The sequence below is a fragment of the Rutidosis leptorrhynchoides genome, chromosome 1 (genome assembly GCF_046630445.1).
Source record: "Rutidosis leptorrhynchoides isolate AG116_Rl617_1_P2 chromosome 1, CSIRO_AGI_Rlap_v1, whole genome shotgun sequence".
Classification (NCBI taxonomy): domain Eukaryota; kingdom Viridiplantae; phylum Streptophyta; class Magnoliopsida; order Asterales; family Asteraceae; genus Rutidosis; species Rutidosis leptorrhynchoides.
In genome coordinates this window covers 664,144,343-664,157,948 of record NC_092333.1, presented here as the reverse complement: position 1 = coordinate 664,157,948, position 13,606 = coordinate 664,144,343, and the positions used below count along the sequence as shown (strand labels likewise).

Genomic DNA, 13,606 nt, shown 5'->3' with positions numbered 1-13,606 from the left:
TTGTTACGTTATATAGCTTCCGTATGAGAGTTTCTAGGGTAGTTTTTTATTAATTAAATAATACAGAGAGTTTTGGTTGTGGCCTTCGTATCCACTCATTCGTGAGTTTTTGGTTACCGTGAGTTTTCATTCCACTTTGTGTACCATTCTCAATATGTTCAAATTAAGCCATTAGATCCCTCATTACATATCCGTTGGATGAAGCAAGAAAACGGATGTTCGTTGAATGTTAAGTTTTTTCAAAAATATTCCTATTATGAAATGAAATCATCAAAATATTTTTAACAATGATATGTAATATATGCAAGAGATACGAATTTAATGATACTCACATAGCTGTATCTTCACAATTTGTATTTTCGATAACATTTTAGTAGTTTATAGTGTACATATATAAGAATATGTAAATGTAAACACATATATTTAAGTAAATATGTATTTCGGGTGGTAAATGGATATATCCATAGATGAGAAATTATCATCCATGCCCGATCCAATAAATTTCCACATCATCCATATCTATATCCATATCCATTTAGCATACATTTAGATCATCCATATTCATTTATATGGATCGGATCGAATGGATATCCGATGGATCGGACATCCATTGCCATCCCCATGTCACTCCCACACTCACAAACACCATAATTACATTGTGTACTTACTATATTCTTTTTCTTTCAAATCCATACATGTTCTTGAGCATATTCCATTTTGATTTTACTTTATCAAAATCTGACCACTGTAATACTAAATAGTTAAGTTATATCTCTGGAACCAAAAAAAAAAAAAAAAAAAGAACATTAGACCATTATGAACATCATTATCATTCTCATTTTTTATTATTTTATTATTTTTTTTTCTCTCTGTTCAAAGAAAGTGAAAACAGGACTGGTACTATTGTTTGTTGATTCTTTTGGAAAACGTACATGTGAAGCAATTTAATCTTTTTTTTATTATTAACAGTTACTCTTTTACGATGCAACTAAATAAAGCTAGGTTCTTCACATATTTCATTAGTATGTTTTACATGATCCACATTGTTGGATCATAATGGAGGATATACAAAATCTTTTGTGCTACGTCGCTTACGATTTCAGTGTATTAGTTATTCAGCATTGGCCTGATGTTTGTTACAGATTTGAAAGATTGGGTACATTGTTATGTTTGTTGGTTATTCGGTGGAAAGAATGTTTTTTTCGTGGATGTGAATCACTTTTCGATTTGGGCACAGCTGCATTGTTTGTTATCATATGGTCTTTCTTCCTTAGTTTGACATCAATGTCCATATTGTTGTATCTTATAATCTTTACAGTAAGTTATATTATATGAATCTTTGTATATACTTGGGAAAATATGTACTTTTTACTTTGTATTTTATAAATTCTATTGAATTGATTGATGATTTGTTACAGGGAGCTGCTGTGTGTGCTGTCCACTATTTGGGCTATACTCCTGGTCTATTGATAGTAGGGCTTTTTACCATTTTGGTCTTGCGGATATATGCTAATTTCTTTATCGCTGGTCCGCTGTTAATCGTTGGAGGTGAGCTGTTTTTTCTCTGATATTACGGTATACGGGTGTTTTTAAATGTCATTTGGGTTGCTCTTGTTTACTTTGACAACTAATAGCACTAGAAATTACAAAATGAATGACATGTTTAGTAATGGGTCAAAATGGGTAATATACTAAAAGTCGTAATTGGTTTGGGTTGACCCATTTGACTCGTTTCCTTGTAAGCTTTAAAAAATTCATCCACTCCAGAGAGCTAGAAGAATTTTATAGGAGGTCGGATGACATGTTTTATCAGACCACATGATCCTAACATACAATATAAAATTTTAATACGTTGGTGATGTGCCAGACAAGATAGGGCCTGTCCCAGACAGGAGCGTCTGAACTTAAGGTAAAAATTTGTAACCTTTTAAGTAGGGATGGCAAAATGACCCGTACCCGATCGGAAAACCCGAAACCCGTTATAATAGGGCCGGGTCTGACCCCAGTCCGTCGGGTCAAGGGCCGGGTATGGGGATGGTTACAAAAAAATTCCCGGTTCGGGTATGGGTTTGGATACAAACTCGTTTACCCGACCCGCATACCCGTATACCAGGCCTGAGGAATTTTAATAATAATTTTTATGTAAAATTTTAGTATTAGTATTATATTGTTAATGTATGAAAGATTTCTCTTATTTGTTTTCAAAACGAGTATAATTTTATTCAATATAATCATATACAACAAGTTTTCGAGATATGATATTTTATATACTTTGTGTATTTGAGTATTTTAGAAACTTTTCAATCAACTTTTTGTATGTGATATTTTATAACACTTTAAACATGAAGTAGTTAAGTTATTTTTCGATATTTTAATTTGGTAACTTATTGAAAAATACATACATAATGACTAATCGGGTATACCCGTTTACTCGTGGGGAAACCCGAAACCCGATAGTATGTAAGTAAATGGGGACCAGACGGGTTTTGGGCCGGGCTTGGGGCGAGGTTTCTTAATCGGGTTCGGGTCCGGGATTACCTAAACCCGACCTGATGTCATCCCTACTTTTGAGTTACGAACGTTTGAGTTTTTGAATCAGCTAAGAATCCGTACGAAGGAGATATGACTAAAACGGTGACAGCTCACAACATTGGCGAGCCTTCACCATTGTGATCATAACTCCTTCATACGTACTCCGATTTAGTTGTTTCAAAAGCCCAAAGGCCCGTAACTCAAAGTACTACAAGTTTCATTATTATTGTGGGGGCCAAGGCCCTTCCATGCCCCTGAAAATCTCCGTTGAATTGACTTGATAAAGGGTAACATGTTTCTGGAATCAATCCATTCATAAGAGCGTTCTGTTCTTGTGTGTGGCAGGTGTCTTATTTTCATTTAACCATACAAGGTTAGTGGTTTTAGTGGCAACGGTTTACGAGATCTACTATGCAAAACATCAAATTGGTTGGAGTGGAGTTTTAATATCGATTAACCTTGCTTTCCTATCCTGTGATGCGTTAATCTGCATTGACGAATGGGGTGATGATTTTCGTAAAACCGATCAGTTTAAAGAGCCAACAGTTCCACAGTCATTTGTTGAACAAGAGATCCTAGCCGAAAGCAAGTTCTGTGTTCATGCAGATAAATTTGAGCAGGTGGGTGCGTGTAAAGTTTCGACTAAACCAGAAGCTATTACAACGTTCATGAAAAAACAGAAGAAAAGTTCAATAATTTCAATCTCGGTAGTAAAAAGGGGGAGAAACGCAACTAACGAGATGAAAAGAATCGTTGCTTGTGTGGATCACTACGAAACACTGGGTTTTTCACGATACAATAAGATCGATGCTACCTTGTTAAAGAAGGAATATAAGAAGAAGGTAAGACAGTTTTTTAGAGGTGACAATTGTGACCCATTCGATTTAGCTTATGTTTTAAATCAATAATAAGTAATAACTTGTTGTCAGGCCATGCTTGTGCACCCTGATAAAAACATGGGAAGCTCATTAGCAGATGAATCTTTCAAAAAAGTTCAATGCGCGTATGAGGCAAGTATATTTTTCTAATTTACTGCAGGATTTGTTAGATTATGTTTCTAACAGTAGAGATTTTGAACGTTGAATGACACGACCATTCAGGTTCTTTCTAATTATTTGAAAAAGAGGGAATATGACGAGCAGTTGAGAAACGAAGATTCGAAGAGTTTGTCTCACACGTCTGCTAGTACTAATTACTGTTCAGATGATTTGAAACATATACAATGCACAAAATGTGGTAATATACATATATGGATATGTACTAATAGAACGAGGTTGAAGGCGCGATGGTGCCAGGTGCGCGTGATTGTTTCTTTGAAAAAAAAAAAGATTAAAGATTATATTTCCACCATTTTTAGATATATATGTTTATGTATATGTTTCAGGATTGTTGTCAATATCATCAGGCCAGGGATGGGGATGGATGGGTCGAATATAATGGCTCATTCGGCTCCAATCTGTCTCGGAAGGTTTAATATTTTCAACAATTTGGAACTTGCGATATGTAATGATGCATAATGCTGATGTGGAATTTAACGTGTGCTTCAATGCAGATCGAAATTCCACAGGCGTTTGTGTGCGCTCAGAGCAAGATCTTTGACGTGTCAGAATGGGCCATTTGTCAGGTAGCAAAATGGGTTGTCATGTATCTTGGGCAATGGGTCAAAGTGGTGTACTGTAATTCTTTTAGGATTGTGACCTTAAAGTTTTTTTATTTATTTTTTACTGTGGACAGGGGATGGCTTGTAGGCCAAACACGCATAGGCCGAGTTTTCATGTTAGCATGGTTGGGGTGGATACAACTCAGAAATGCGGGTCAAGCAGATGTCCATGGGGCTCCAAAATGACAGATGATGAAGAGGACGAATTTGACCTGTGGCTTCAACAAGCTCTAGCCTCAGGTCTATTTCGTGAAGCTTCAAAGCATCGCAAGAGCTGGACTCGATTTAAGTTCGCCCCGAAAAAGGTAAAGAAACAGTGGGCTCGTATGTCACGCTGGTCACATTAGAAGCCAAAAAGGGAGACGAAATATTAGAAGGCTGCAAAATTTTGTAGTGAACTATTGTTGCCTTTGTAGATGGTAAATCAAATTAAAATAGTAAATGAAGACAAACTAGTTTTGAATTGTGTCCATATCTTTTTAAGTAATAACTGTCGCATGCTTCAACAATAAGTTGAATGATTCATGATCGGATACCAGTTACAAAACGCTGAATGCCAGCAAAATCTGGTATAATCTTCAGATCATGAAAGTTTCCCTTGTGAGTGTCTTCCAGATGCTCCACAAGAAACCTGCATTGATCTTCACCATTCGTCTGCGGCCAAAAAAAACACAATTGAGATTGTGAAAATATGGTATCTAGTAATTAGTGTCACATATAAATACAGCTGTAAAGATTAAATTATTAGTTCAACAAGATTCTAACTTTTATGCTAATTTTTTTTATTTTATGGAGAAAATTACTTTGGTAGGAAATTCTTACACTTCATGCGGGATTTTTACGTTTGCTGTGAAATATTTACGTATTCAGGTCTTCATATTTTTAAACATTATGCCAAATTACATATTTATAAGTTTTTTTCTTTAATAATCTTTTCCTGTATTTAATTTTACTTTTATTATGAAAGATTTTATCGACCGAAAAAACTTTTTCATTTTAACCCATTTCTCATTACCCTTTTGACCTGATAGAGAGAAAACACAACCCTGATCAACCCATTTACAAGTTAATAGATCCAAATTGTCACATCCATTACAATGAGCACAACAATAGCATTACCTCGAATGCGAAAAATCCACCAGGTTTTAGCATCGAAGAAGCACCGTTGCAAAGATGCAGAAGGTCAGACATGCCATCTTCACCACCATCTAATGCCAGTATCGGTTCATGTCTACCAACTTCGAGTTGCAGCCCGCTAATGTTTCTGGTGGGTATGTATGGTGGATTGCTTACAAGGCCTGCAACTCGTCCTTCAAATTCCCTTAATGGCTCAAACCATGACCCTTGCTTTATACAAACTTTATCCTGATATAACATTATCAGTCATTTTTGTTAGTTTGAGACTTTGACGTTAATCAACGGTACAAAAGTACACTCAATTAAAAGCAGCAACTAAATACAGTTAACGATATAATTAAGGTTTAAGAATGTCATGACAATAACAAATAAAGATAGTGCTTTATGTGTGCCTAAACACTCAAAACATGTTAATGGTGGTGACCGATTATCGCCATGTAAGTTTGGATCGTTCCCGAGTAGTCACAGTGTGAGGATTAATGAGTTGGCAAAGGAGGATGTTGGTATTTCTTCAAATGACAGTGGTGATTTAGGTGGTCATAGGGTTAGTAGGGATGTTAAATTGACGAAAAGAAGTGGTAAGGGTAAGGCGGTTATTACTAAGCCGAATAATATTGGTTTGTTTACTCTTCAGGATGAAGATGTAGAGAACGGATCGGGCGAGAATGATGAAGGTTCTTATGATGGTCTTCCAAGACGAGGCTTAATCCCTCCCTCGACGGGTACACTCATTAGCGGCGGTTCATCAAATGTGATTGAAGTGGATGGGAACGTCGGGTTTTTTGAGGGTCTTGAAAAGGAAGGTTTGCTCCCTCCTCCCGTGCCGGGTATTAGGATTGGTAGCTCTTCGTCAAAGGTTTCATCATACGAGATTAAAAATCGGGCGGGCAAGTTATTTAATCGACTAAAGGTTGACGGTGTGGTCATTAAGCCAATCATAAAGACTCGAAAAGGTAAAGGGATTGTCGGGTAGTTTGTGACCGGATTGTTATTTTTGTGTCGTTTGTCGTTTTTTAGTTAGATTTCGAGTATTATTTAGGTTCTTGTTTTAGATTGTGTTTCGGGATCGTTTTAGTGATTCGGTTGCTCAATGCGCGGTTTTAGTTAGCTTTTGCTCTTTGGTTTGTGTTAGGGATCGTTTACTGCTTCCGAACCTTGCAGCATTTCTGTTCCGATTGTATCTTTGTTCGTCTTTTTCATCTATTGATGAAAAAGACTTTGTTCTAATGTTATCGTTATTTTAGCCACACAAAAAAAAAAACTCAAAACATGTGGATAGCCCTTGGTGGTAACATGGTCTCATAAACACAAACTGAAAATAATTGATCACTTTTTAATTACAGAGATGCCTATGGAATGGAGACTCAGTGAGGTCATCCCCATTTACAAGAACAAGGGAGATGCACAAATATGTAGTAATTACAGAGGCATAAAGTTACTTAGTCATACTATGAAGCTTTGGGAGAGAGTGATTGAGACGAGGCTCCGACGCGAGACAAAGGTTTCAGAGAACCAATTCGGTTTCATGCCAGGACGCTTGTCGACTGAGGCGATTCACATCGTTAGAAGCCTTATGGAGAAGTATAGGGAAAAACAAAAGAACCTACACATGGCGTTCTTAGACCTGGAAAAGGCTTATGACTGTGTCCCGCGTGAGCTGATTTGGAAGACTCTTAACGCTAGGGGTGCCCCAAGTAGATATATAAGAACTATTAGAGATATGTACGATGGGGCGAAGACTCGCATACGCACGGCAGTAGGAAACACAGAGTTTTTCCCTGTTGAGGTAGGTTTACATCAGGGATCGGCTCTTAGCCCATATCTTTTCGCTTTGATCCTAGACGAACTAACTAAGAGGATACAAGATAACATCCCATGGTGCCTAATATTCGCCGACGATATTGTTTTAGTTTCGGATTCCCAGGAGGAGCTTAACAGAAGGCTAGAGCAATGGAGGACTGCACTAGAATCAAATGGCCTACGGATTAGCAGACTTAAATCGGAGTACCTTAGATGCGATTTCAAGACGAGCGAAGAAGAACAAGAGGATTTAGTGGATGTCAGAATTGGGGATCAGATTTTACCCCCACAAGAGTCCTTTAGATATTTAGGCTCGATGCTTCACAAATCGGGAATGATAGATGAGGACGTGACGCATCGTATACGAGTAGGATGGTTGAAGTGGAGGGCAGCGAAAGGGGTGTTGTGCGACAAGAAGGTACCCTTTAAATTGAAAGGGAAATTTTTCAAGGTCGCAATCAGACCGGCCATGTTGTACGGCTCAGAGTGTTGGCCAATGACGAAAGCCCAAGAGAGGAGGATGGAGGTGGCAGAAATGAGGATGCTTAGGTGGACGTGTGGCAAGACCATGCTAGATATGATACCAAATGGAGTTTTTAGGGAGAACTTGGAAGTTGGGAACATAACCAACAAGTTGAGGGAAGGACGACCTAGATGGTTCGGGCATGTTATGAGGCGCCCACTTTTAGCCCCGGTTAGGAGAGTCGAGACCCTTGTTGTTGGGGGCGTAAGGAGAAGGGGTAGACCCAAACGTAGGTTGGAGGATAGATTGAAGCTTGACATGAAGGAGCTCTTATTGACCGAGGACATGACTTCTGATAGGAATTTGTGGAGGAGTAGAATTAGAATAGATGAATAGGTTCTACATGGTGTTTATTTATTTTATATATTTATATTATATTTCTTGCCTACTTGCTTGTGTGCACTTCATATATGTCTTTATTATTTTATTATTATTATTATTATTATTTTTAATTTATTTATTTATTTATTTATTTATTTTTTCGTGGGACTTTTCGTATTGACTGGACATGTTTTATGGATATATAATATATCTATACTTATTGTAGCATATTCACATGCTTTATTGCACTATATGGTTACATGTTTGTATTACATTATATAGCAATTAATTTATACGTACTTACATATCACATGTTTTTATGCTAACATAATTTACTTATTTGTCTATGCCTACATAGTATACCATATATTTTATACTACATATTATACCTACATGCTTCTTACCAACATGTTTACGTATACTTATTATACTTACATGACTTGTTATACTTGCATATTTGACACTCACATATTTTCGTATATGTTATATTACATTATATTGTTATATGCTTTATTTACCTATATATATCGTATTGGAGTATACATTATTCATGGTAAAGTTTCTATTTTATCAACTTTACTTGTATATTTTTACTTCACATATCGGATTTCATGGTTCTTTCTGGTCGGAGGTCCCTAGGAAGCAGCCTCTCTGCTCTACAGAATAGGGAGGGACGACTTCCTCTACCTGGGGACCGATAGGTATCCTGGGTAGAAGAATGACTTCCCTTTTACTTTAGGGTAGAGGAAAGGACTGTCTACATCTAACCTCCCTCATACTCCACTTTAGTGGAATTGAGTAATGTTGTTGTTGTTGTTGTTTTTAATTTTAATTTTTTTGCAATCATAAATTTGAGACATCTTTAGTGATATCTAAATCAACTTTCTTCTAGTAATCACACAACTATAACTTAAAATTCACTAATAAATTACCAAACCAAAACTTCAAAAGTACCAACAACATTACCTGCAAATTATACCTGTTGACATTAAATGAAGCAACTTGAACAGCAACATGACTCAAATCAACAGCAACAACTTTCCCAAAATCACCTAAAATCCTTCCAACACCAATAGCAATAGCACCACTACCGGTCCCTAAATCAACCCACAACCCATTTTTCAAATCATCATTATCTTTAATCACATCATTAACTAAATCAACGATTAATTCAGTTTCAGGCCTTGGAATTAAAACCCCTTCTTCAACACTTAACACTAAATCCCTCCAATGTTCACACCCAACAATATACTGAAAAGGCCTTCTTTTTTCAATTCTTTGATTCCATAACAAATAAAGATCACTTAATTCAGTTCTTAATTGCAAAACGGTGTCGTTTTTTTCATATTCAAAATTAGGGTTTTGTAAAGCGTCTTCAATTAGCCAATTGAGTTCTCTGTGTAAAATGTTGGAATCTGGGCCGTTATCTGAATCAACGAATGATGTACCAATTGATGAAGCTAGGGTTTTGGCCCAAGTTTGGAACTTTTTGACGTCTGTTACAGTTGCGGTGAAGATTGGTGGCCGGAGATATAATGGGGTTTTAGGGTTAGGGTTTATGGAAGTGGGTTTATGGGAAATTGAAGAGTAACATGAAATGGGTGGCTGTTTGATGGAACGATTGAGTGCTTTGGATGCGATTGCAGTTGAGAAAAATGAGGTTCGCGAAAGAGTACTTGGATTCATCTGATCTGATCAACTCGCTCGCATCCTCGCAGTAGTATCACATCACATACATATAGTACTGCATTTTTTGGATTTTGCTAAATTTGGTGTGAAAAAGTTAAACTGGGTTTTGTAAACAAAAGAAAGTGTTGGAAGAAATGTGAAAAGGAAAGGAAAATAAATTATTTGAAATGATAAAATGAGTAATTGGGTCTCAATTGCTATAGTTTAGAACAAAAAAATTAAGAAATGTGAAAAGGAAAGGAAAATAAATCATTTGAAATGATAAAACAAGTAATTGCGTCAGTCCGCTACGCTGGGCCCAATTGCTATAGTTCAGGAAAAAAAATGTTCATCCTGGTTTCAAACTTAGGACATGCTGGTCAGCGAACCAAAGATCAAACCAGGGAGGCAGGCTTCCACATTGGAATATCGTTACGTTTCATTTACATTTATTCACTTAAAGAAACTGAAAATCAATTTAAGTGTAACTTTTTAAACTACTCCTCAATTTGGACTTATTACAATTTTAGATAAATTAAACAGTGCCAATTTCGTTTTTTCCAATTGAGTATATTGATAATATCTTTACATGGCACGTACATGACTAAACTTAACGGGATTTTTTAACAATCGTTAATACGAGGGACAAAGCATGTAACTAATGCAAACTGGAGTGAACAACTACGTTAAAACCATCATGCAATATATAACAAACGTTAAATACCAAACGTGTAATTTTACCTATAATAATCGAACAAAGCACACTTTTCAGGTAATAAATTAACCTACAATAAAGATTTACTTACACATAAAAAAAAAAAAAAAAAGGAAGACGAAATTACACGGATAGTATTTGCTAAATATTGCACGGATAGTTCAAACTTTATTTTTTCAACTAGATAGTCAAAAGTTTGTACATTTTGTACGAATAGTCCACTTTTGACACATGATTTAATTCTCTCCATTAAGTCATGGCTTGTGCTTGGCACATGAGGGTAACAATAGTCATTTTTCATTTTCCTCTATTACTCATATATCCATCTTCATCTTCCCAAAAAATTTCAAACTGAATTGTATCATATTCAAACCCCTTGTTCCTTAAACACTATACAATTCAAGATTAAAGTAGAAACACTTAAATTCAAGAATAATAGCCTGTATGTTTCAAATTAATAGTAGCAGAAGCAACAGAGTAGAAATTGAAAAATAACAACAATTAAGTAGAAACAAATGAATAGCAGCAGAAGCAACCGAATACCACCTGCAGTGATTTCAGTCAAGATTAAACTACAAAACCCATAAATCGATAGCTTTATTCCCTATTTATTCTTTCATATTTATTTGTCCCCAAACGATTTCAGTCAAGATTAATGTTGATGCACAACCCAGCCTCGTTCATTCGCTAATTAGGTTTCTGTCATTGATTAAGAGACGTACATGGCTGGAATTTGTTTGTGCTTGTTAGATATGGCCTGATTTTGACGAAGACCCACGGGAAATGGTCCACCAGAAATGGTCGTAGATATGTACCTTTGAATGATATATGATGTTTAGTACTTTACTATTTATAGTTAAAATACTCTCATTAACATTTAAGCAATATCCTCTTTAAATTATCTCAATGACATTTGTGAAATCAATGAAACTAATAAAATAACTCTTTTTTTAATTCATATGAAAAATTAATAAAGTAAATTTACATCATTCACCTTGTTAATTTAAAATGATTATCAAACATTTTATTTTTATTCAGAATCTAGTTCATTCAAACATTTGAATCACTTAGCTTGCATTATAGGGCTGCAAAAAAGCCGAGCCCGAGCTCGTCTCGTTTGAATTTCATAGAGCTCGAGCTCGGCTCGGTTTGAGCCTAATAATTTAAGCTCGAGCTCGTTTGAAATTTTACAAGCTCGAGCTCGACTAGAGTTTGACTCGTTAGTTATATAATCTTTTTTTCCTTTATATTACGTAATATTTTATATTTCAAATTCATTGTTTTTGTAAGTTTTCTCAACATTTATAAGATTTACTACTATTCTTTCAACTATAATTAATATATAATTAATTATTATATAACTATTTATTATTTTATTTAAAATTAATATTTAGTGTATATAAATGAAAAGTTTGTTTAGGCTCGTGAGTTTGTTCGAGCTCGAGATGTGAAACTCGAGCTCGTTTACTAAACGAACTTTAAATTAAGTTCAAGCTCGGGCTCGAGCTCATTTAGGCTCGACTTAGACTGAATTTTTAACGAGTTGAGCTCGAATAGCTCGCGAGTAGCTCAGCTCATAATGATCATTTGCAACCCTACTTGCAAATCATTCAATATTTAATCACTCTATTTTATGAAACGCATCCTTAATCAGTAGAACTATTCAATATTTAAGTATCCTATTTTATTAAAGGTATCCTTAATGAGTAGAACTTTGTAATGGAGATTAATCAACCTACACTTTGGTGCAAAATTTATAAATAATACTCCGTAACTAATAAGATACATATAACGTTATAACTTTACTAATATGAAAAAATACACAATTCTAGTACATGGAAGGTTAGATGATACGGAGTATGATGCATGCGTTTAGACAAACATCCCATACGAAAATAGGAAAATCTAGCTTTAAGTTGACATTTTCAGCTTCCCCTTTTAAACTAGCTAGAGTTCCCATCGATTACCACTTTTGGGTGATGATATCTTGACCAATTTGTGATCATCTTACATAATCATTTTTTAACAATTTATCAACTTATATCAAATAAATGTTGATCTTATAAAACTATGTTTAAATCTTAAAAATTTAGTCAGTTAAAAACGAAATTCGTAATACATAAAATTATCAAGAATATCTTTAGGTTACGTATTCTTGGTGTCGATTTCAAATTGACTTTGCTTTTTGGGCGATGCTTTCATATGATGTTTTCCTAACAAAAGGTTTTCATATTTAATTTGATTTTGTTATAATATATAAATATATATATATATATATATAAATGGATAGTCAATTATTGATACACAAAAGTAATATTATTGTATTACCTAAACTTGTGATATTTTTGCTATAAATAGCCATGAATGCAAGCATTAAACTTGCACCATTTCTCACACTTACAAAGTGTTTCTTTCTTTCTCTCCATTATCATCTTTGTTCTTACACTCCATTATTAGTATTCTTAATCAAGAATCAAATCATTAAAGGTAGTTATAAGCCTACTGAATTATAACATCAAGAATCAAACCACTAAAGGTAGTTATAAGCCTACTGAATTATAACACGTTATCAGCACGATAATCTTAATACTAATTATGGTTGGCTCTGCCACCTAAATGATATATGGTCGGTTATACCACCTGAATAATATATGGTCGACACTGTCGTCTAATTATCATTTATGTTACTAACATTTATATTTCAATTATCTAACATTTATATGGCCGACACTGTCGCCTAATTATCATTTATGTTACTAACATTTATATTTCTATTATCTAACATTTATATGGCCGACACTGTCGCCTAATTATCATTTATGTTTACTAATATTTATATTTATGTTATATAACATTTATTAATGATTGCTTACATATGGTCGACACTGTCACCTACTTATCATTTATGTTATATTAAATTTATGTTTAATGTTTATATATTTATGAATATAAAGTGACTATAATTTATCATGTTGTTTGTTTTAATAGAAAATGTCGAATCTGGAAAAGCTTAAATTTACTCCTTTAGAATCAACTGGAAACAACTACATGCCATGGGTTATAAAAGTAAAAATGCATCTTAAATCAATGGGCATTCTTGAAGCCATAAATGAAAACAACACTTGTTCTGAAAAAGAACAAGCAACGGCATGTTGCTTTATTCATCAACATATTGATGAATGCTTACAAAATAATTATGTGACTGTAGAAGATCCCCATGTTTTATGGGAAGGTCTCAAAAGCAGATTCA

The 13,606-nt window shown here is 34.8% G+C and overlaps 2 protein-coding genes across 2 annotated transcripts; one reads left to right on the top strand and one right to left on the bottom strand.

The window, feature by feature from the left end:
* Window positions 1-1,056: 1,056 nt before the first annotated feature.
* Window positions 1,057-4,539, top strand: LOC139850670 (uncharacterized). Its single transcript, XM_071840228.1, has 8 exons — window positions 1,057-1,317; window positions 1,419-1,548; window positions 2,878-3,374; window positions 3,462-3,542; window positions 3,633-3,827; window positions 3,917-4,000; window positions 4,085-4,156; window positions 4,267-4,539. The coding sequence occupies exons 1-8, from the start codon at window positions 1,057-1,059 to the stop codon at window positions 4,537-4,539; spliced, it is 1,593 nt and encodes a 530-aa protein (XP_071696329.1).
* Window positions 4,540-4,663: 124 nt separating this feature from the next.
* Window positions 4,664-9,731, bottom strand: LOC139885886 (uncharacterized). The gene is made up of 3 exons (XM_071869642.1): window positions 8,940-9,731; window positions 5,312-5,557; window positions 4,664-4,846 (listed from the first exon to the last, which is right to left on the bottom strand). The coding sequence occupies exons 1-3, from the start codon at window positions 9,657-9,659 to the stop codon at window positions 4,715-4,717; spliced, it is 1,098 nt and encodes a 365-aa protein (XP_071725743.1). The 5' UTR covers window positions 9,660-9,731; the 3' UTR covers window positions 4,664-4,714.
* Between the last annotated feature and the right edge of the window lie 3,875 nt (window positions 9,732-13,606).

What these genes read in the sequence shown, in the direction of transcription:
- LOC139850670 (XM_071840228.1), top strand. Translation starts at nt 1,057, where the DNA reads ATGGAGGATATACAAAATCTTTTGTGCTACGTCGCTTACGATTTCAGT. An exon ending in TGTATCTTATAATCTTTACA is followed by an intron (nt 1,318 to 1,418) that starts GTAAGTTATATT and finishes GATTTGTTACAG; the next exon opens with GGAGCTGCTGTGTGTGCTGT. An exon ending in TCCGCTGTTAATCGTTGGAG is followed by an intron (nt 1,549 to 2,877) that starts GTGAGCTGTTTT and finishes TGTGTGTGGCAG; the next exon opens with GTGTCTTATTTTCATTTAAC.
- LOC139885886 (XM_071869642.1), bottom strand. Translation starts at nt 9,659, where the DNA reads ATGAATCCAAGTACTCTTTCGCGAACCTCATTTTTCTCAACTGCAATC. An exon ending in TCAACAGGTATAATTTGCAG is followed by an intron (nt 5,558 to 8,939) that starts GTAATGTTGTTG and finishes ATGTTATATCAG; the next exon opens with GATAAAGTTTGTATAAAGCA. An exon ending in GTGGATTTTTCGCATTCGAG is followed by an intron (nt 4,847 to 5,311) that starts GTAATGCTATTG and finishes TTTTGGCCGCAG; the next exon opens with ACGAATGGTGAAGATCAATG.